Below are 23339 nucleotides of genomic sequence, written 5' to 3' on the forward strand. Positions count from 1 at the left end.
CCCTTGTGAGAGTGCGGTATAATGCTGCATAGCACTTTACCTCTGCTGCAGTCACATAACTGACGCCATTTCCCGACCCCATAAGATGTTTTAACATAACAAATAATAAAGATTTTTTCTTTTCTTTCAGCGTTTCCTCTTGGCAGTGATTCCTTTTAATTGGGAACGCCTAATACTCTATCTTTATGGGCGTAAAAGCCCTCCAATGGTACAACAAGAGAACGGTATAATAACGGTATGATAAGACACCACTATGATACATTAAGATGACGGCATAATAACGGTATAAGATAAGGGTACGATAACGGTACATTAAGATGACGGTATAATAACGGTATAAGATAAGGTTACGATAAATTAGGATGACGGTATAATAACGGTATGAGATAAGGGTATGATAACAATACATTAAGATGACAGTATAATAACGGTATAAGATAAGGGTACGATAACGGTACATTAAGATAACGGTATAAGATAAGGTTACGATAAAAGTACATTAAGATGACAGTATAATAACCTTATAAGATAATAACCTTATAAGATAAGAGTATGAAAACGGTACACTAAGATGACTGTATAATAGCGGTATAAGATAAGGGTATGATAACGGTACATTAAGATGACAGTATAATAACGGTATAAGATAAGGGTATGATAACGGTACATTAAAATGACGGTATAAAATAAGGGTACGATAACGGTACACTAAGATGAAGGTATAATAACGGTATAAGATAAGGGTATGAAAACGGTACACTAAGATGACGGTATAATAACGGTATAAGAGTGTCGATATCTGCAGTTAAGGAGAGGTAGTCTGCTACCTGTCCGTCGAGTCATTCTCTAAGGCTGGATCCCGAAGGACTGTGGCGATGTGTAGGACTGAAAAAGCTCCGCATGTCCTCCATCAAGAACACGTCTGTAAAGCGTCCTGTCCTTGCCGCCGTGGTCGTGGTAGGAGGAGGATTACTTTCACCTCTTCCCCAGTTAGATTCCCGTTGTGCTGTGACATCCCCCTTATAAGCTGTGTAAAGCATATTTTTTAGTTTGGTTTTGAACTGCTGCATCCTTTCTGACTTCCGGTAATTTGGTAACATTTCCGCCACTTTCTGCTGTTACCGGGGGTCTAGTAGCGTGGCCACCCAATACAGGTCGTTCTCCTTCATCCTTTTTATACGAGGGTCCCTCAACAGACATGACAGCATGAAAGACCCCATTTGCACAAGGTTGGATGCCGAGCTACGCATTTCCCGTTCCTCGTCCTCACTGATGTCATTGACGGTCTGTTCTTCCCCCCCCAGCCACGTACAACACCACGGGTCCCAGATAGGTGACAACAACGGGCACCCTGGGATGCCTGCTGTGGTTGGTCTTCCTCCTCCTCAAAGCCACATTCCTCCTCTGACTCCTCTTCCTCAGACTCCTCTTGCAGCGTTGCCGCGGGTCCGGCAAGCGATGATGACAAGGCTGTTTCTGGTGGTGATGGTGACCACAACTCTTCCTCTTCACGCTCATCTACAGCCTGATCCAGCACTCTTCGCAGGGCACGCTCCAGGAAGAAAACAAATGGGATGAGGTCGCTGATGGTGCCTTCGGTGCAACTGACTAGGTTTGTCACCTCCTCAAAAGGACGCATGAGCCTACAGGCATTGCGCATGAGCGTCCAGTAACGTGGCAAAAAGATACCCAGCTCCGCAGAGGCTGGAAGTGAAGGTATTTGAGTGAATGACACCCTGTAATGGTATGAGTGCAGGCCTAGCCACTAGCCAGTGGGCACAGTACAGTCTGTGTGGGCCTGACACAAACGGGCTTGCAAATGTGATTATATCACAGAAAAATTTTCAATAGAATTTTTTTCATCTGCAAGGTATTTGTGAGTGAGTGACACCCTGTAACGGTATGAGTGGAGGCCTAGCCAGTGGCCACAATACAGTCTGTGTGGGCCTGACACACACTGGCTTGCAAGTGGGATTATATCACAGAAAAATATTAAATAGAATTTTTTTTATCTGCAAGGTATTTTCTGTCACCCCCTGTATGAATGGTGTGCACTGTGCTGTCTATGACTGAGCCTGCAGCCTCTCGCACACGGGCAGCCAGGCAACTGCAATATATATATATATATATATATATAAAAGCAGACTGATGGACCAGCCCTGAAAAGGGCTTTTTGGGGTGCTGTCTGGACGCTGTCCTTACAGCAGATGAGTCTGTGGACACAGAACAATGCCCTAGCTAACGCTTTCCCTATTGAATCAGCAGCAGCAGCCGCACTGTCCCTCCTCTCACTGAGAATGCAGCTTCCGAATGAATCTAAAATGGATGCTGTCCTGGAGGTCGGAGGGTCTGGGAGGGAGGGTCTGCTGCTGATTGGCTGGAATGTGTCTGCTGACTGTGAGGTACAGGGTCACTTTCTCTATTCACATGTTATACTGGCTGCCACCATCCCTATTGATCTAGACTAGGGAATGGGTTTATGGTGTTTCCCAGCTACAGGCGTTTATCACCGATCCTCAGGACGACCGTCTAAGATATAAGATAAGGGTACGATAACGGTACATTAAGATGACGGTATAATAACGGTATAAGATAAGGGTACGATAACGGTATGTTAAAATGACAGTATAATAATGAAATGATTCAGCAAATAATGGGACAGATGCCACGGTATGATTATTCTCCTCCGCCCACAGCAATGCCAATCAGTGAATGTTCTCTTTGCGATAGAGTTCGGCAGTTCTGACACCCGGTGCCGGCCCCGTGTCCCTGGTTCTGTCCTGCAGTGCACACTCCTCTTATGACCGGCTGCACAGTTCTCGCTCTCCGACTTCCGCAGCTCATACTCAGGGGCAGCTTTTCCCACCTCTGTTCCTGCCACCTGTAAGTCCAGACCACACTACATCCTCTCTGCTCCAACCCAGGGACTATGGTGCACACTCCTAAAACCTCCCCAGCTGCCACACAGCAATCTGCCCGCAAAGGGCGTGTCCCTCTCCTGGTGGTCATCAGATGAGAGACTGTTGATCTCATGGCCTCTCAGCTGCACCACACAGGATGAAGTGGTCTGTGATAACAGGACAGGGGGCCCATATAACATATCTGCACAGATGGAAGCAAACACTGAGGACATGTCACCATCATACTCACAGAATACATGTGATATTGACCACGGAGACAAGCCTGCAAAATAAATCACATATCAAAGGCCGGAACATGGGATGTGCTCTGCTCCCCAATACTGAGACATCAATGCAGATATATAACGCCAACTATACCATGCAGCGCACACTGCATTACATCTGTATTACATGTGTGATATTACACAGTGCGGCCTCTGTATTACATGTGTGATATTACACGGTGCGGCCTCTGTATTACATGTGTGATATTACACAGTGCGGTCTCTGTATTACATGTGTGATATTACATGGAACTGTCTGTATTACATGTGTGATATTACACAGTGCGGTCTCTGTATTACATGTGTGATATTACACTGTGCGGTCTCTGTATTACATGTGTGATATTACATGGAACTGTCTGTATTACATGTGTGATATTACACAGTGCGGCCTCTGTATTACATGTGTGATATTACACTGTGCTGCGTCTGTATTACATGTGTGATATTACACAGTGCGGCCTCTGTATTACGTGTGATATTACACGGTGCGGCCTCTGTATTACATGTGTGATATTACACGGTGCGGTCTCTGTATTACATGTGTGATATTACACTGTGTGGCGTCTGTATTACATGTGTGATATTACATGGAACTGTCTGTATTACATGTGTGATATTACACTGTGCGACCTCTGTATTACATGTGTGATATTACACTGTGTGGTGTCTGTATTACATGTGTGATATTACACTGTGCAGTGTCTGTATTACATGTGTGATATTACACGGTGCGGCCTCTGTATTACATGTGTGATATTACACAGTGCGGCCTCTGTATTACGTGTGATATTACACGGTGCGGCCTCTGTATTACATGTGTGATATTACACGGTGCGGTCTCTGTATTACATGTGTGATATTACACTGTACGGCGTCTGTATTACATGTATGATATTACATGGAACTGTCTGTATTACATGTGTGATATTACACTGTGCGACCTCTGTATTACATGTGTGATATTACACTGTGTGGTGTCTGTATTACATGTGTGATATTACACTGTGCAGTGTCTGTATTACATGTGTGATATTACACGGTGCGGCCTCTGTATTACATGTGTGATATTACACTGTGCAGTGTCTGTATTACACATGTGATATTACACTGTGCAGTGTCTGTATTACACGTGTGATATTACACTGTTGTAACGCACCAAGTTGATTAGTTAGGATCTCAACTGCAGAGTCAATAGACATCAACTATTTACCAGACTGCCTAAGTGCTGGCTGTGGGTTTTGTGTGTCTTCAAGTTAGTATATAACTGCAATATCAACTCTCACCACCGGGTGGCAGCAATTCTTCAAGTTAGTATATAACTGCAATGTCAACTCTCACCACCGGGTGGCAACAATTCTTCAAGTTAGTATATAACTGCAATGTCAACTCTCACCACCGGGTGGCAACAATTCTTCAAGTTAGTATATAACTGCAATATCAACTCTCACCACCGGGTGGCAACAATTCTTCAAGTTAGTATATAACTGCAATATCAACTCTCACCACCGGGTGGCAACAATTCTTCAAGTTAGTATATAACTGCAATATCAACTCTCACCACCGGGTGGCAGCAATTCTTCAAGTTAGTATATAACTGCAATATCAACTCTCACCACCGGGTGGCAACAATTCTTCAAGTTAGTATATAACTGCAATATCAACTCTCACCACCGGGTGGCAACAATTCTTCAAGTTAGTATATAACTGCAATATCAACTCTCACCACCGGGTGGCAACAATTCTTCAAGTTAGTATATGACTGCAATATCAACTCTCACCACCGGGTGGCAACAATTCTTCAAGTTAGTATATAACTGCAATATCAACTCTCACCACCGGGTGGCAGCAATTCTTCGGGTTAGTATATAACTGCAATATCAACTCTCACCACCGGGTGGCAACAATTCTTCAAGTTAGTATATAACTGCAATATCAACTCTCACCACCGGGTGGCAACAATTCTTCAAGTTAGTATATGACTGCAATATCAATTCTCACCACCGGGTGGCAGCAATTCTTCAAGTTAGTATATAACTGCAATATCAACTCTCACCACCGGGTGGCAACAATTCTTCAAGTTAGTATATAACTGCAATATCAACTCTCACCACCGGGTGGCAGCAATTCTTCAAGTTAGTATATAACTGCAATATCAACTCTCACCACCGGGTGGCAACAATTCTTCAAGTTAGTATATAACTGCAATATCAACTCTCACCACCGGGTGGCAACAATTCTTCAAGTTAGTATATAACTGCAATATCAACTCTCACCACCGGGTGGCAACAATTCTTCAAGTTAGTATATGACTGCAATATCAATTCTCACCACCGGGTGGCAGCAATTCTTCAAGTTAGTATATAACTGCAATATCAACTCTCACCACCGGGTGGCAACAATTCTTCAAGTTAGTATATAACTGCAATATCAACTCTCACCACCGGGTGGCAACAATTCTTCAAGTTAGTATATAACTGCAATATCAACTCTCACCACCGGGTGGCAGCAATTCTTCGGGTTAGTATATAACTGCAATATCAACTCTCACCACCGGGTGGCAGCAATTCTTCAAGTTAGTATATAACTGCAATATCAACTCTTACCACCGGGTGGCAACAATTCTTCAAGTTAGTATATAACTGCAATATCAACTCTCACCACCGGGTGGCAGCAATTCTTCGGGTTAGTATATAACTGCAATATCAACTCTCACCACCGGGTGGCAGCAATTCTTCGGGTTAGTATATAACTGCAATATCAACTCTCACCACCGGGTGGCAACAATTCTTCAAGTTAGTATATAACTGCAATACCAACTCTCACCACCGGGTGGCAACAATTCTTCGGGTTAGTATATAACTGCAATATCAACTCTCACCACCGGGTGGCAACAATTCTTCAAGTTAGTATATAACTGCAATACCAACTCTCACCACCGGGTGGCAGCAATTCTTCAAGTTAGTATATAACTGCAATACCAACTCTCACCACCGGGTCCTCTATCTCTTCTGTATCATTTACTTCAGTCCGAACATAAAAAGCTGCACTCTCAGTCAATGTATTCCATACAATAGGTAGAATCTGCTGCATTGAGGAAACCATGTGTTTAGGGAAGTTCTTAACCAGCGCAGTGACAGCCTTTAACACCTCCATCTTTAAGCCACTGTCAGAAGTGGGGCCATCAGGCATTGGACAAATGCCTCTGAATTGCTGTATCACTGGAAAGATGAGCGCATGCGCCACACCCTTTTCCAGCTCCTCCATCGTACAGATCATGTGTGCTGAAGAGAACGGGTGCGAATTCCATAAACCTCCTTCCATAAGCAGAGACTCTCAGTGTCATGCAGTCCCTGATCATGGTTTTCGCACACCTTGCAAACTCGCAGTTGGAGCCATAGCTTGAATTCCTTGGCCCTACTGGTTGTCATGTCAGGGTGGATGAGTCGACAGCATTGGTTCTATGGGCAGTATGAAGGCATCTCAGCTCAGTAGCTCTTTGCAAAGTTCTTCAGTATGGCATTACTATGGATGACAAGAGACTTCAAGATATCAAAGTGAAAGGAGATGAAATATTCGATATGCAAGAAGGTATCCGCACTAGATCAAAGACATCCAGAAAACGCTTTACAACCAGACCTTTATTGATTAAGATTTACAAATTGATAATTAACGAATTGTCAAGTGTAATTGAAGCCAATGCAACCAGAGATGTAGAAGGGGCCCAAGGTAACGATGATACCAGTGATATGTGGGAAGATGAGGATGATGAGGATGATGAAGGTTTGGCTGGACAGCTTTTATCCGACATCATTTCTGGCAATAAATATGATGAAGATTATTATGAGGATGATGAAGAGGATGATCCTGATGTACTGAAGGACCCACTAGACCAAATTGATCTGCAAACATACCTGACAGAATTTCTGCCCAGCAACCTGGTTACTCTGCTTTCTCTGATCTTCTGAATGACAATGAACGTCCAATCCTTCAGTCCATTGGTATATGAGAGATCAGCAAATGAGAAATCCCAATCAAGCACTTACTGCCAGGCCCGATTGCTGGCTGTACAAGCTGAGAAACTGACCCCCTCTGTTTCGAGGGGTGGAACCCTGTAGATGTCGTCTATTTTTTATTTTTGTTTCACATTTGGAGAGACTCCTATATTGCCATCAACATAAAACAGATAATAGGGTTAATGTGGCAAACTGAGTGGTAAGAAGTCCGGCAGTGAGTAGCTGTAGTCTCAACTCTCTCATGAATTGTACAGTGTGACATTAAACTGAGGTCACTGGTAACCAGCAAAAAAAAAAAAAAAAAAGATATTGCAGTTATATACTAACTTGAAGGATTGCTGCCACCCGGTGGTGAGAGTTGATATTGCAGTTATATACTAACTTGAAGAATTGCTGCCACCCGATGGTGAGAATTGATATTGCAGTTATATACTAACCCGAGGAATTGCTGCCACCCGGTGGTGAGAATTGAGATTGCAGTTATACTTAACCTGAGGAATTGCTGCCACCCGGTGGTGAGAATTGAGATTGCAGTTATACTTAACCTGAGGAATTGCTGCCACCCGGTGGTGAGAGTTGACATTGCAGTTAAATATTACCTTGAGGAATTGCTATATAACTACCTCCTGGACTTCTCAACTAACAGGAGACCTTCCTCCCCATTAGCTTATTCGTTTATGTGTATTGCGGTACATGATTTTGGTAACCCCAACCTCTCTGCCTCAGACTGAGAGAGCCGCCTGGGGTTTAAATTGAGCAGCCGCAAAACACACAGCCAGCACTTAGGCAGTCTGGTAAATAGTTGATGTCCATTGACTCTGCAGTTGAGATCCTAACTAATCAACTTGGTGCGTTACAACTGTTCGGCGTCTGTATTACATGTGTGATATTACACTGTGCGGCGTCTGTATTACATGTGTGATATTACACTGTGCGGCGTCTGTATTACATGTGTGATATTATACTGTGCAGCGTCTGTATTGCATGTGTGATATTACACTGTGCGGCGTCTGTATTACATGTGTGATATTACACTGCGGCGTCTGTATTACATGTGTGATATTACACTGTGCGGCGTCTGTATTACATGTGTGATGTTACACTGTGCGGCGTCTGTATTACATGTGTGATATTACACTGTGCGGCGTCTGTATTGCATGTGTGATATTACACTGTGCCGTGTCTGTATTACATGTGTGATATTACACTGTGCAGCCTCTATATTACATGTGTGATATTATACTGTGCAGCGTCTGTATTGCATGTGTGTTATTACACTGTGCGGCGTCTGTATTACATGTGTGATATTACACTGTGCGGCGTCTGTATTGCATGTGTGATATTACACTGTGCCGCGTCTGTATTACATGTGTGATATTACACTGTGCAGCGTCTGTATTACATGTGTGATATTATACTGTGCAGCGTCTGTTTTGCATGTGTGATATTACACTGTGTAGCGTCTGTATTACATGTGTGATATACTGTGCAGCGTCTGTATTACATGTGTGATATTACACTGTGCGGCCTCTGTGTTACATGTGTGATTGTCATGGATGGAGTGTGGGGGAACACTCCACACCGAGCACAGGAAGGAAGGGGATAGGAACGAGGCCTGGAAACTAGGGTAATGGAGAAAGTCACCTCCTAGAACAACCCTAATTCAAGTCCTGACTAACTATCAGTATGGACTGACCTTGATGGTAGGAAAGTTCATACACAGTATCCTAGAGCCCTAACACACCCTCTAGGACCCTAGTATAGTGACAGGACTTGAGACAACCTATTCCTCCAACAGAAGGATGAACAGGAGTCTCCCTCAGGCCTGGATACAGCAGACAGGGGAATACAACAAACAAAATATAAATAGGAAAGATGACACTTAACTTCACGTGGAGCAAAGGCAGTGCCACCTAACCGAGAACCGAGAACCAGCAACCAGCAACCAGCTAGCCCAGAGTCCAGAAACTGAAGCTATAAACCGCACCCCTAGAAGGGGTAAGCAGTAATAAATAGGGGAAGTTAAATGACCAAACCAACAACACCTTCCAGAAGTGTGGTCATTACCAAAACAACACAGACACAAAGGATCCACAAGGAACCATTCAGATTAACCCACGTGTTGCCAGTCTCTCTGATCTCCAGGCCCCTGTCACTGGAGTGTCCATGACATTGATATTACACTGTGCAGCCTCTATATTACATGTGTGATATTACATGGGACTGTGCATTACGTGTGATATTACATGGGACTGTCTGTATTACATGTGTGATATTACATGGGGCAGCGTCTGTATTACATGTGTTATAATACATGCGACTGTCTGTATTACATGTGCGAAATTACATTGGACTATCTGTATTACATGTGTGATATTACATGGGGCAGCGTCTGTATTACAGGTGTGATAATACATGGGACTGTCTGCATTACATGTGTGATATTACATGGGGCAGCGTCTGTATTACATGTGTTATAATACATGCGACTGTCTGTATTACATGTGCGAAATTACATTGGACTATCTGTATTACATGTGTGATATTACATGGGGCAGCGTCTGTATTACAGGTGTGATAATACATGGGACTGTCTGCATTACATTTACATGTGTGATATTACATGGGGCAGCGTCTGTATTACAGGTGTGATAATACATGGGACTGTCTGTATTACATGTGTGATATTACATGGGGCAGCGTCTGTATTACATGTGTGATAATACATGGGACTGTCTGTATTACATGTGTGATATTACATGGGGCAGTGTCTGTATTGCATGTGTGCTATTACATGCGACTGTCTGTATTACATTGGCGAAATTACATTGGACTACCTGTATTACATGTGTGATATTACATGGGGCAGTACTCACGGGTTCGGCGTTTCTCTTGGTGTAGAAATACAATGTTGTGTTCTGAAGCTTGAACCAGTATTTTGCCCAAGTTAATTTCTATTAATTATAAAAAATGTTCAAGAATTAGTGACCCAAGTAATAGAACATAATGTGGCACTGTCCTACCACCATGCCCTCACCTTCTCCGCTGCAGTCCTGTCCCCTTTACTGCCCTGCCACCATGCCCTCACCTCCTCCACTACCCCTGCCACCATACCCACACCTCCTCCACTACCCCTGCCACCATGCCCTCACCTCCTCCTCTGTAGTCCTGTCCCCTCCACTGCCCTGCCACCATGCCCTCACCTCCTCCACTACCCCTGCCACCATGCCCACACCTCCTCCACTACCCCTGCCACCATGCCCTCACCTCCTCCACTACCCCTGCCACCATACCCACACCTCCTCCACTACCCCTGCCCCCATGCCCTCACCTCCTCCTCTGTAGTCCTGTCCCCTCCACTGCCCTGCCACCATGCCCTCACCTCCTCCACTACCCCTGCCACCATGCCCACACCTCCTCTGCTCCAGTCCTGTCCCCTCCACTGCCCTGCCACTATGCCCTCACCTTCTCTGCTGCAGTCCTGTCCCCTTTACTGCCCTGCCACCATGCCCTCACCTCCTCCACTACCCCTGCCACCATGCCCACACCTCCTCCACTACCCCTGCCACCATGCCCTCACCTCCTCCTCTGCAGTCCTGTCCCCTCCACTGCCCTGCCACCATGCCCTCACCTCCTCCACTACCCCTGCCACCATGCCCACACCTCCTCTGCTCCAGTCCTGTCCCCTCCACTGCCCTGCCACTATGCCCTCACCTTCTCTGCTGCAGTCCTGTCCCCTTTACTGCCCTGCCACCATGCCCTCACCTCCTCCACTACCCCTGCCACCATGCCCACACCTCCTCCACTACCCCTGCCACCATGCCCTCACCTCCTCCTCTGCAGTCCTGTCCCCTCCACTGCCCTGCCACCATGCCCTCACCTCCTCCACTACCCCTGCCACCATGCCCACACCTCCTCTGCTCCAGTCCTGTCCCCTCCACTGCCCTGCCACTATGCCCTCACCTCCTCCACTACCCCTGCCACCATGCCCACACCTCCTCCGCTGCAGTCTTGTCCCCTCCACTGCCCTGCCACTCATCCCTCACCTCCTCCTCTGCAGTCCTGCCCCCTCCACTGCCCTGACACTATGTTCTCACCTACTCCGCTGTAGTCCTATCCCCTCCACTACCCCTGCCACTCTGCCCTCACTTCCTCCACTGCAGTCCTGCCCCCTCCACTGCCCTGCCACTATGTTTTCACCCCCTCTGCTGCAGTCTTGCCCCTTCACTGCCCTGCCACTATGCCCTCACTTTCCCCACTGCAATCCTGTCTCCTCCACTGCCCTGCCACTATGCCCTCACCTCCTCCGCTGCAGTCCTGTCCCCTCCCCTGCCACCATGCCCTCACCTCCTCCACTACCCCTGCCACTATGCCCTCACCTCCTCCGCTGCAGTCCTGTCCCCTCCACTGCCCTGCCACTATGTCCTCACCTCATTCGCTGCAGTCCTGTCCCCTTCACTACCCCTGCCACTCATCCCTCACCTCCTCCTCTGCAGTCCTGCCCCCTCCACTGCCCTGCCACTATGTTCTCACCTACTCCACTGTAGTCCTATCCCCTCCACTACCCCTGCCACTATGCCCTCACCTCCTCCACTGCAGTGCTGTCCCCTCCACTGCCCTGCCACTATGTCCTCACCTCCTCCGCTGCAGTCCTGGCCCCTCCACTGCCCCTGCCACTCATCCCTCACCTCCTCCTCTGCAGTCCTGCCCCCTCCACTGCCCTGCCACTATGTTCTCACCTACTCCGCTGCAGTCCTGCCCCTTCGCTACCCCTGCCACTATTCCCTCACTTTCCCCACTGCAGTCCTGCCCCTTCTACTGCCCTGCCACTATGCCCTCACCTCCTCCTCTGTAGTTCTGTCCCCTCCACTGCCCTGCCACTATGCCATCATCTTCTCTGCTGCAGTCCTGTCCCCTCCCCTGCCACCATGCCCTCACCTCCTCCGCTGCCCCTGCCACGTCCTGTCCCCTTTACTGCCCTGCCACCATGCCCTCACCTCCTCCGCTGCCCCTGCCACTATGCCCTCACCTCCTCCGCTGCAGCCCTGTTCCCTCCCATGCCACTATGCCCTCACTTCCTCCGCTGTAGTCCTGTCCCCTTCTTTTCCCCTGCCACTATGCCACCTCCTCCGCTGCAGTCCTGTCCACTCCCCTTCCAATATGCCCTCACCTCCTCCACTACCCCTGCCACTATGCCCTAACATTCACTGCAGTCCTGCACCCTCTACTGCCCTGTCACTATGCCCTCACCTCCTCCACTGCAGTCCTGCCCCCTCCACTGCCTGCCACTATGCCCTCACCTACTCCGCTGCAGTCCTACCCCCTCCACTGCCCTGCCACTATGCCCTCTCCTCCTCCGCTGTAGTCCTGTCCCCTTCACTACCGCTGCCACCATGCCCTCACCTCATCCACTACAGTCCTGCCCCCTCCACTGCCCTGCCACAATGCCATCACTTCCTCCACTGCCCTGCCACTCCTCCCTCACCTCCTCTGCTGCAGTCCTGCCCCCTCCAATACCCCTGCCACTATGCCCTCACCTCCTCCGCTGCCGTCCTGTCCCCTCCATTGCCCTGCCACTATGCCATCACCTCCTCTGCTGCCGTCCTGTCCCCTACACTGCCCTGCCACTATGCTATTACCTCCTCCACTATGCCATCACCTCTTCCGCTGCAGTCCTGTCCCCTCCACTGCCCTGCCACTATGCCATCACCTCCTCTGCTGCCGTCCTGTCCCCTACACTGCCCTGCCACTATGCTATTACCTCCTCCACTATGCCATCACCTCCTCCGCTGCAGTCCTGTCCCCTCTACTGTCCTGCCATCACCTTCTCCACTGCAGTCCTGTCCCCTTTACTGCCCTGCCACTATGCCCTCTCCTCCTCCACTGCAGTCCTGTCCCCTCCACTGTCCTGCCACCATGCCCTCACCTCCTCTGCTGCAGTCCTGTCCCCTCTACTGTCCTGCCATCACCTTCTCCACTGCAGTCCTGTCCCCTTTACTGCCCTGCCACTATGCCCTCTCCTCCTCCACTGCAGTCCTGTCCCCTCCACTGCCCTGCCACTATGCCCTCACCTCCTCTGCTGCAGTCCTGTCCCCTCTACTGCCCTGCCACTATGCCATCACCTCCTCCGCTGCAGTCCTGTCCCCTCTACTGTCCTGCCATCACCTTCTCCACTGCAGTCCTGTCCCCTTTACTGCCCTGCCACTATGCCCTCTCCTCCTCCACTGCAGTCCTGTCCCCTCCACTGTCCTGCCACCATGCCCTCACCTCCTCTGCTGCAGTCCTGTCCCCTCTACTGTCCTGCCATCACCTTCTCCACTGCAGTCCTGTCCCCTTTACTGCCCTGCCACTATGCCCTCTCCTCCTCCACTGCAGTCCTGTCCCCTCCACTGCCCTGCCACTATGCCCTCTCCTCCTCCACTGCAGTCCTGTCCCCTTTACTGCCCTGCCACTATGCCCTCTCCTCCTCCACTGCAGTCCTGTCCCCTCCACTGCCCTGCCACCATGCCCTCACCTCCTCTGCTGCAGTCCTGTCCCCTCTACTGCCCTGCCACTCTTCCCTCACCTCCTCCGCTGCAGTCCTGTCCCCTTTACTGCCCTGCCCCCATGCCCTCACCTCCTCCACTACCCCTGCCACCATGCCCACACCTCCTCCACTACCCCTGCCACCATGCCCTCACCTCCTCCTCTGCAGTCCTGTCCCCTCCACTGCCCTGCCACCATGCCCTCACCTCCTCCACTACCCCTGCCACCATGCCCACACCTCCTCTGCTCCAGTCCTGTCCCCTCCACTGCCCTGCCACTATGCCCTCACCTCCTCCACTACCCCTGCCACCATGCCCACACCTCCTCTGCTGCAGTCCTGTCCCCTTTACTGCCCTGCCACCATGCCCTCACCTCCTCCACTACCCCTGCCACCATGCCCACACCTCCTCCACTACCCCTGCCACCATGCCCTCACCTCCTCCTCTGCAGTCCTGTCCCCTCCACTGCCCTGCCACCATGCCCTCACCTCCTCCACTACCCCTGCCACCATGCCCACACCTCCTCTGCTCCAGTCCTGTCCCCTCCACTGCCCTGCCACTATGCCCTCACCTCCTCCACTACCCCTGCCACCATGCCCACACCTCCTCCGCTGCAGTCTTGTCCCCTCCACTGCCCTGCCACTCATCCCTCACCTCCTCCTCTGCAGTCCTGCCCCCTCCACTGCCCTGACACTATGTTCTCACCTACTCCGCTGTAGTCCTATCCCCTCCACTACCCCTGCCACTCTGCCCTCACTTCCTCCACTGCAGTCCTGCCCCCTCCACTGCCCTGCCACTATGTTTTCACCCCCTCTGCTGCAGTCTTGCCCCTTCACTGCCCTGCCACTATGCCCTCACTTTCCCCACTGCAATCCTGTCTCATCCACTGCCCTGCCACTATGCCCTCACCTCCTCCGCTGCAGTCCTGTCCCCTCCCCTGCCACCATGCCCTCACCTCCTCCACTACCCCTGCCACTATGCCCTCACCTCCTCCGCTGCAGTCCTGTCCCCTCCACTGCCCTGCCACTATGTCCTCACCTCATTCGCTGCAGTCCTGTCCCCTTCACTACCCCTGCCACTCATCCCTCACCTCCTCCTCTGCAGTCCTGTCCCCTCCACTGCCCTGCCACTATGTTCTCACCTACTCCACTGTAGTCCTATCCCCTCCACTACCCCTGCCACTATGCCCTCACCTCCTCCACTGCAGTGCTGTCCCCTCCACTGCCCTGCCACTATGTCCTCACCTCCTCCGCTGCAGTCCTGGCCCCTCCACTGCCCTGCCACTATGTTCTCACCTACTCCGCTGTTGTCCTATCCCCTTCACTACCCCTGCCACTCATCCCTCACCTCCTCCTCTGCAGTCCTGCCCCCTCCACTGCCCTGCCACTATGTTCTCACCTACTCCGCTGCAGTCCCGCCCCTTCGCTACCCCTGCCACTATTCCCTCACTTTCCCCACTGCAGTCCTGCCCCTTCTACTGCCCTGCCACTATGCCCTCACCTCCTCCTCTGTAGTTCTGTCCCCTCCACTGCCCTGCCACTATGCCATCATCTTCTCTGCTGCAGTCCTGTCCCCTCCCCTGCCACCATGCCCTCACCTCCTCCGCTGCCCCTGCCACGTCCTGTCCCCTTTACTGCCCTGCCACCATGCCCTCACCTCCTCCGCTGCCCCTGCCACTATGCCCTCACCTCCTCCGCTGCAGCCCTGTTCCCTCCCATGCCACTATGCCCTCACTTCCTCCGCTGTAGTCCTGTCCCCTTCTTTTCCCCTGCCACTATGCCACCTCCTCCGCTGCAGTCCTGTCCACTCCCCTTCCAATATGCCCTCACCTCCTCCACTACCCCTGCCACTATGCCCTAACATTCACTGCAGTCCTGCACCCTCTACTGCCCTGTCACTATGCCCTCACCTCCTCCACTGCAGTCCTGCCCCCTCCACTGCCTGCCACTATGCCCTCACCTACTCCGCTGCAGTCCTACCCCCTCCACTGCCCTGCCACTATGCCCTCTCCTCCTCCGCTGTAGTCCTGTCCCCTTCACTACCGCTGCCACCATGCCCTCACCTCATCCACTACAGTCCTGCCCCCTCCACTGCCCTGCCACAATGCCATCACTTCCTCCACTGCCCTGCCACTCCTCCCTCACCTCCTCTGCTGCAGTCCTGCCCCCTCCAATACCCCTGCCACTATGCCCTCACCTCCTCCGCTGCCGTCCTGTCCCCTCCAGTGCCCTGCCACTATGCCATCACCTCCTCTGCTGCCGTCCTGTCCCCTACACTGCCCTGCCACTATGCTATTACCTCCTCCACTATGCCATCACCTCTTCCGCTGCAGTCCTGTCCCCTCCACTGCCCTGTCACTATGCCATCACCTCCTCCGCTGCAGTCCTGTCCCCTCTACTGTCCTGCCATCACCTTCTCCACTGCAGTCCTGTCCCCTTTACTGCCCTGCCACTATGCCCTCTCCTCCTCCACTGCAGTCCTGTCCCCTCCACTGTCCTGCCACCATGCCCTCACCTCCTCTGCTGCAGTCCTGTCCCCTCTACTGTCCTGCCATCACCTTCTCCACTCCAGTCCTGTCCCCTTTACTGCCCTGCCACTATGCCCTCTCCTCCTCCACTGCAGTCCTGTCCCCTCCACTGCCCTGCCACTATGCCCTCACCTCCTCTGCTGCACTCCTGTCCCCTCTACTGCCCTGCCACTATGCCATCACCTCCTCCGCTGCAGTCCTGTCCCCTCTACTGTCCTGCCATCACCTTCTCCACTGCAGTCCTGTCCCCTTTACTGCCCTGCCACTATGCCCTCTCCTCCTCCACTGCAGTCCTGTCCCCTCCACTGTCCTGCCACCATGCCCTCACCTCCTCTGCTGCAGTCCTGTCCCCTCTACTGTCCTGCCATCACCTTCTCCACTGCAGTCCTGTCCCCTTTACTGCCCTGCCACTATGCCCTCTCCTCCTCCACTGCAGTCCTGTCCCCTCCACTGCCCTGCCACTATGCCCTCTCCTCCTCCACTGCAGTCCTGTCCCCTTTACTGCCCTGCCACTATGCCCTCTCCTCCTCCACTGCAGTCCTGTCCCCTCCACTGCCCTGCCACCATGCCCTCACCTCCTCTGCTGCAGTCCTGTCCCCTCTACTGCCCTGCCACTCTTCCCTCACCTCCTCTGCTGCAGTCCTGTCCCATCCACTGCCCTAACACTATATCCTCACCTCCTTCACTGCAGTCCTGTCCCCTCCACTACCCCTGCCACTATGCCCTCACCTCCTCTGCTGTAGTTCTGTCCCCTCCACTGCCCTGTCACTATGCCATCACCTCCTCCGCTGCAGTCCTGTCCCCTCTACTGTCCTGCCATCACCTTCTCCACTGCAGTCCTGTCCCCTTTACTGCCCTGCCACTATGCCCTCTCCTCCTCCACTGCAGTCCTGTCCCCTCCACTGTCCTGCCACCATGCCCTCACCTCCTCTGCTGCAGTCCTGTCCCCTCTACTGTCCTGCCATCACCTTCTCCACTCCAGTCCTGTCCCCTTTACTGCCCTGCCACTATGCCCTCTCCTCCTCCACTGCAGTCCTGTCCCCTCCACTGCCCTGCCACTATGCCCTCACCTCCTCTGCTGCAGTCCTGTCCCCTCTACTGCCCTGCCACTATGCCATCACCTCCTCCGCTGCAGTCCTGTCCCCTCTACTGTCCTGCCATCACCTTCTCCACTGCAGTCCTGTCCCCTTTACTGCCCTGCCACTATGCCCTCTCCTCCTCCACTGCAGTCCTGTCCCCTCCACTGCCCTGCCACTATGCCCTCTCCTCCTCCACTGCAGTCCTGTCCCCTTTACTGCCCTGCCACTATGCCCTCTCCTCCTCCACTGCAGTCCTGTCCCCTCCACTGCCCTGCCACTATGCCCTCACCTCCTCTGCTGCAGTCCTGTCCCCTCTACTGCCCTGCCACTCTTCCCTCACCTCCTCCGCTGCAGTCCTGTCCCATCCACTGCCCTAACACTATATCCTCACCTCCTTCACTGCAGTCCTGTCCCCTCCACTGCCCTAACACTATATCCTCACCTCCTTCACTGCAGTCCTGTCCCCTCCACTACCCCTGCCACTATGCCCTCACCTCCTCTGCTGTAGTTCTGTCCCCTCCACTGCCCTGCCACTATGCCCTCACCTCCTCCACTAAAGTACTGCCTCTCCAATACCCCTGCTACTATATCCTCACCTTCTCTGCCGTTGTCCTGCCTGGTGATACAGGACAGTTGATATAGGGCATGTTTAGAGGTAATAAAGAACAGGCAATATAAGCAAGATGTGCAGGTGACAGAACACAGGTGATAGAGGGCAGGTGTACAGGTTATATAGGACAGGTGATATAGGATAGGCCATGTAGAGAAGGTGTACAGGTAATGGCTGATATAGGACAGGTGTACAGGTGATATAGGACAGACGATGTAGGTTAGGTGTATAGGTGATATAAGACAGGTGATATAGGGTAGGTGTAGACGGGATATAGGGCAGGTGATATAGTACAGGTTATATAGTGTAGATGATATAGGGCAGGTGTAGAGGTGATATAAGGCAGGTGTACAGGTCATACAGGACAGGTGCTATAGGGCAGGTGTACAGGTGATATAGGGCAGGTGTACAGGTGATATAGGGCAGGTGTAGAGGACAGGTGATATAGGGCAGGTATACAGGTGATACAGGACAGGTGATATAGGGCAGGTAATGCAGGACAGAAACCTAGAAACCTAGAATGTGTCGGCAGATAAGAACCATTTGGCCCATCTAGTCTGCCCAATATACTGAATACTATGGATAGCCCCTGGCCCTATCTTATATGAAGGATGGCCTTATGCCTATCCCATGCATGCTTAAACTCCTCCACTGTATTTGCAGCTACCACTTCTGCAGGAAGGCTATGCCATGCATCCACTACTCTCTCAGTAAAGTAATACTTCCTGATATTACTATTAAACCTTTGCCCCTCTAATGTAACACTATGTCCTCTTGTAGCAGTTTTTCTTCTTTTAAATATTCTCTCCTCTTTAAGGGCTCTTTCACACCTGCGTTCTTGTCTTCCGGCATAGAGTTCCGTCGTCGGGGCTCTATGCCAGAAGAATCCTGATCAGGATTATCCTAATGCATTCTGAATGGAGAGAAATCCGTTCAGGATGCATCAGGACGTCTTCAGTTCAGGACCGGAACGTTTTTTAGCCGGAGAAAATACTGCAGCATGCTGCGCTTTTTGCTCCGGCCAAAAATCCAGAACACTTGCCGCAAGGCTGGATCCGGAATTAATGCCCATTGAAAGGCATTGATCCGGATCCGGCCTTAAGCTAAACGTCGTTTCGGCGCATTACCGGATCCTTCGTTTAGCTTTTTCTGAATGGTTACCATGGCTGCCGGGACGCTAAAGTCCTGGCAGCCATGGTAAAGTGTAGTGGGGAGCGGGGGAGCAGCATACTTTCCATCCGTGCGGCTCCCGGGGCGCCCCACGCGCATGGATCACGTCATCGCATGGACACGTCATCCATGCACATGGGGCGCTCTGACGTCATTCTGGAGCGCCCCGGGAGCCGCACGGACTGTAAGTATACCGCTCCCCACTACTACTATGGCAACCAGGACTTTAATAGCGTCCTGGCTGCCATAGTAACACTGAACGCATTTTGAAGATGGATCCGTCTTCAAATGCTTTCAGTTCACTTGCGTTTTTCCGGATCCGGCATGTAATTCCGGCAAGTGGAGTACACGCCGGATCCGGACAACGCAAGTGTGAAAGAGGCCTTACCTTGTTGATTTCCTTTATGTATTTAGCCGTCTCTCTCATCTCCCCTCTGTCTCGTCTTTCTTCCAAGCTTTACATGTTAAGGTCCTTTACTCTTTCCTGGTAACTTTTATCCTGCAATCCATGGACCAGTTTAGTAGCTCTTCTCTGAACTCTCTCCAAAGTACAGGTGATAAATGGCAGGTGTGCAGGTGATATCGAACAGGTGATATAGGGGAGGTGTACAGTCGTGGCCAAAAGTTTTGAGAATGACACAAATATTAGTTTTCACAAAGTTTGCTGCTAAACTGCTTTTAGATCTTTGTTTCAGTTGTTTCTGTGATGTAGTGAAATATAATTACACGCACTCAGGGCCGCCATCAGGGGGGTACAGCCAATACCCCAGAAAGGGGCCCAGACCCTGGGGGGGGGCCCGGCCAGTTCCAATGTAAAAAAAAAAAAAATAATTTATTTATTTTTTTTTTAATTTTTTTTTTTTACCCCTTCTCATTTGTCAGTGACTTGAGTTGAACTTTATTGCATCGCTAGAGGGGGGCAATTGATCATTCCTTGCTAGTGATGTCCAGTTCATGAACGAATCATTCATTTGAATCGATTCAGTTCACTGAACCGATCCGTGTGAAGCCGCTCAGTCTGAGTCAGTGAGTCACACAGCACACAATAGCAGAGCCGCTGGCAGCAGAGAGGGACTCGGGAGGAGTGTAATCTGATCCTAGAGTGGAAGCTGCTTCTGCCAGCCCCTCCCCTCCCCGCCCACCAACCAATCAGAGCTGAGTCAGTGAGTCACAGCACACAATAGCAGAGCCGCCGGCAGCAGGGAGGGATTCGGGAGGAGTGTAATCTGATCCTAGAGTGGAAGCTGCTTCTGCCAGCCCCTCCCCTCCCCGCCCACCAACCAATCAGAGCTGAGTCAGTGAGTCACATAGCACACAATAGCAGAGCCGCTGGCAGCAGGGAGGGGAGGGACTCGGGAGGAGTGTAATCTGATCCTAGAGTGGAAGCTGCTTCTGCCAGCCCCTCCCCTCCCCGCCCACCAACCAATCAGAGCTGAGTCAGTGAGTCACACAGCACACAATAGCAGAGCCGCTGGCAGCAGGGAGGGATTCGGGAGGAGTGTAATCTGATCCTAGAGTGGAAGCTGCTTCTGCCAGCCCCTCCCCTCCCCGCCCACCAACCAATCAGAGCTGAGTCAGTGAGTCACAGCACACAATAGCAGAGCCGCTGGCAGCAGGGAGGGGAGGGGCTCGGGAGGAGTGTAATCTGATCCTAGAGTGGAAGCTGCTTCTGCCAGCCCCTCCCCTCCCCGCCCACCAACCAATCAGAGCTGAGTCAGTGAGTCACAGCACACAATAGCAGAGCCGCCGGCAGCAGGGAGGGATTCGGGAGGAGTGTAATCTGATCCTAGAGTGGAAGCTGCTTCTGCCAGCCCCTCCCCTCCCCGCCCACCAACCAATCAGAGCTGAGTCAGTGAGTCACACAGCACACAATAGCAGAGCCGCTGGCAGCAGGGAGGGATTCGGGAGGAGTGTAATCTGATCCTAGAGTGGAAGCTGCTTCTGCCAGCCCCTCCCCACCCCGCCCACCAACCAATCAGAGCTGAGTCAGTGAGTCACAGCACACAATAGCAGAGCCGCTGGCAGCAGGGAGGGGAGGGGCTCGGGAGGAGTGTAATCTGATCCTAGAGTGGAAGCTGCTTCTGCCAGCCCCTCCCCTCCCCGCCCACCAACCAATCAGAGCTGAGGCAAGGCAAGCACTAGCAGCTCTGAGTCTGAGTCACTGACACAAGTACAGAGAGTCTAAATAAGAATCGGATGAGTCACAGGTTAAAGGGTTTCTACCACATCGTTTTGACATAATTAGCTGTCAGACAGTAGCGATCCGCTAGTGTCTGCTCTACCAAACAATCCTAATATAATAGCTTTTGTGCAGCCGTTTCCATAAAAAACGAACATTTATTGATATGCTAATGAGCCTCTAGGTGCTATGGGGCGTCTTTTCAGCACCTAGAGGCTCAGTCTACCTTCACAAAATGCCGCCCAGCGCGTCCCTCCAGCCCGCCCATCTCCTCTGGAATGTGATCCTACCTCTGTCTTCGGTGCATCTGTCTTTGGCGCAGGCGCAGTGAATGTCTGACCGCTGCCTGCACAGACATCTCGGTCATCGGCGCAGGCGCAGTGGAGATGTCTGTGCAGGGAGCAGTCAGACATTCACTGCGCCTGCTCCGATGACCGAGATGTCTGTGCAGGCAGCGGTCAGACATTTACTGCTCCGAAGACAGACGCGCACGGCGCAGGCGCGAGAATTCGTCCGCTGACTCAGAGGTAGGATCGCATTCCAGAGGAGATGGGCGGGCTGGAGGGACGCGCTGGGCGGCATTTTGTGAAGGTAGACCGAGCCTCTAGGTGCTGAAAAGACGCCCCCATAGCACCTAGAGGCTCATTAGCATATCAATAAAAGTTCGTTTTTTATGGAAACGGCTGCACAAAAAGCTATTATATTAGGATTGTTTGGTAGAGCAGACACTAGCGGACAGCTAAATTTGTCAAAATGATGTGGTAGAACCCCTTTAAAAGAATCTAAAGATCAGACTTAGAAAGAGACTCATTCGATTCTTTGAGTTAAAAGAGCCGCGAGTCACCAGAACAGTTTACACTGAGGCTGAGGCTTTTGTGGCAGCAGTGATAACATTAAAGGGGTTGTCCGGGTTCAGAGCTGAACCCGGACATACCCTTATTTTCACCCCGGCAGCCCCCCTGAGCCTGGCATCGGAGCATCTCATGCTCCGATGCGCTCCCGTGCCCTGCGCTAGATCGCGCAGGGCACAGGCTCTTGTGTTTTCAATAACACACTGCCGGGCGGTAACTTCCGCCCAGCAGTGTGTTCGGTGACGTCACCGGCTCTGAGGGGCGGGCTTTAGCTCTGCCCTAGCCGTTTTACTGGCTAGGGCAGAGCCAAATCCCGCCCATCAGTGCCGGTGACGTCACCGGGGTTCCTGTCAGCCCCATAGAGAGCCCCGGTACGTCACCGGAACTCAGAAAAATGCCTTTGCCCTGCGCGATTTAGCGCAGGGCAAAGGAGAGCATCGGAGCATGAACTGCTCCGATGCTCATGTCAGGGGGGCTGCCGGGGTGAAAATGGAGGGATGTCCAGGTTCAGCTCTGAACCTGGACAACCCCTTTAAGGGACAGGAGCAGAGAGATAAGAGAAGGGACAGATGACTGTGAAGACCACGCGATCTGTTGCTCAGAAGCCATGAGATTGTAAGGCTACTTTCACACTAGCGGCAGGACGGATCCGACAGGCTGTTCACCCTGTCAGATCCGTCCTGCCGTTATTTCGCCGGACCACCGCTCCGTCCCCATTGACTATAATGGGGACGGGGGTGGATATCCGGCAGTGCATGGCGAAAGGCCGCCGGACTAAAAGTACTGCATGTCCTACTTGTTGTGTGGTCTTTGCTCAGGGGTAAAATGCAAAGCTGTTTTCTGGATTATCCCACAGGGCCATGATGTTATTAACCCCTCCCTTGCCAGCCCACCCAGCCCTATTTAGCTTTGTGTTCAGCTTTGAAAAAAATGTTTAGGCCATGAAGGGGTTAATTAAGTGTTGGAGGGGGTGGGGGGTGTTATTGTGCATATTGTGTTTGTGATCCATTTAACAAGTTTGACCAGTTGGGTTTGAGAGTGGTTGAGTGTCATCCACAGATCCCCTCATAACAGTGCATCACCCACAGATCCCCCATAACAATGTGTCATCCACAGATCCCCCATAACAGTGTGTCATCCACAGATCCTCATAACAGTGTCATCCACAGATCCCCCCATAACAGTGTCAGCCACAGATT

The 23339-nt window shown here is 51.5% G+C and overlaps 1 protein-coding gene across 2 annotated transcripts in view; it reads right to left on the reverse strand.

Annotated features, from left to right (window-relative positions):
- Positions 1–23339, reverse strand: part of LOC122923405 — a 48967-nt gene that overhangs the window by 20113 nt on the left and 5515 nt on the right. The window contains exons 1-3 of one of the 2 annotated variants that reach the window (XM_044274206.1): positions 19499–19541; positions 10077–10154; positions 3151–3183 (exon numbers count right to left, since the gene is read on the reverse strand). In XM_044274206.1, the coding sequence (XP_044130141.1) occupies positions 3151–3183; positions 10077–10154; positions 19499–19537 (150 nt within the window). In that variant the 5' untranslated portion in view covers positions 19538–19541. Of the gene's footprint in view, positions 1–3150; positions 3184–10076; positions 10155–19498; positions 19542–23339 lie in introns of those variants that run through there. The other variant, XM_044274205.1, reaches the window with a different exon arrangement.

This window comes from Bufo gargarizans, unplaced genomic scaffold, assembly GCF_014858855.1.
Source record: "Bufo gargarizans isolate SCDJY-AF-19 unplaced genomic scaffold, ASM1485885v1 original_scaffold_1577_pilon, whole genome shotgun sequence".
In the NCBI taxonomy this organism is placed as follows: domain Eukaryota; kingdom Metazoa; phylum Chordata; class Amphibia; order Anura; family Bufonidae; genus Bufo; species Bufo gargarizans.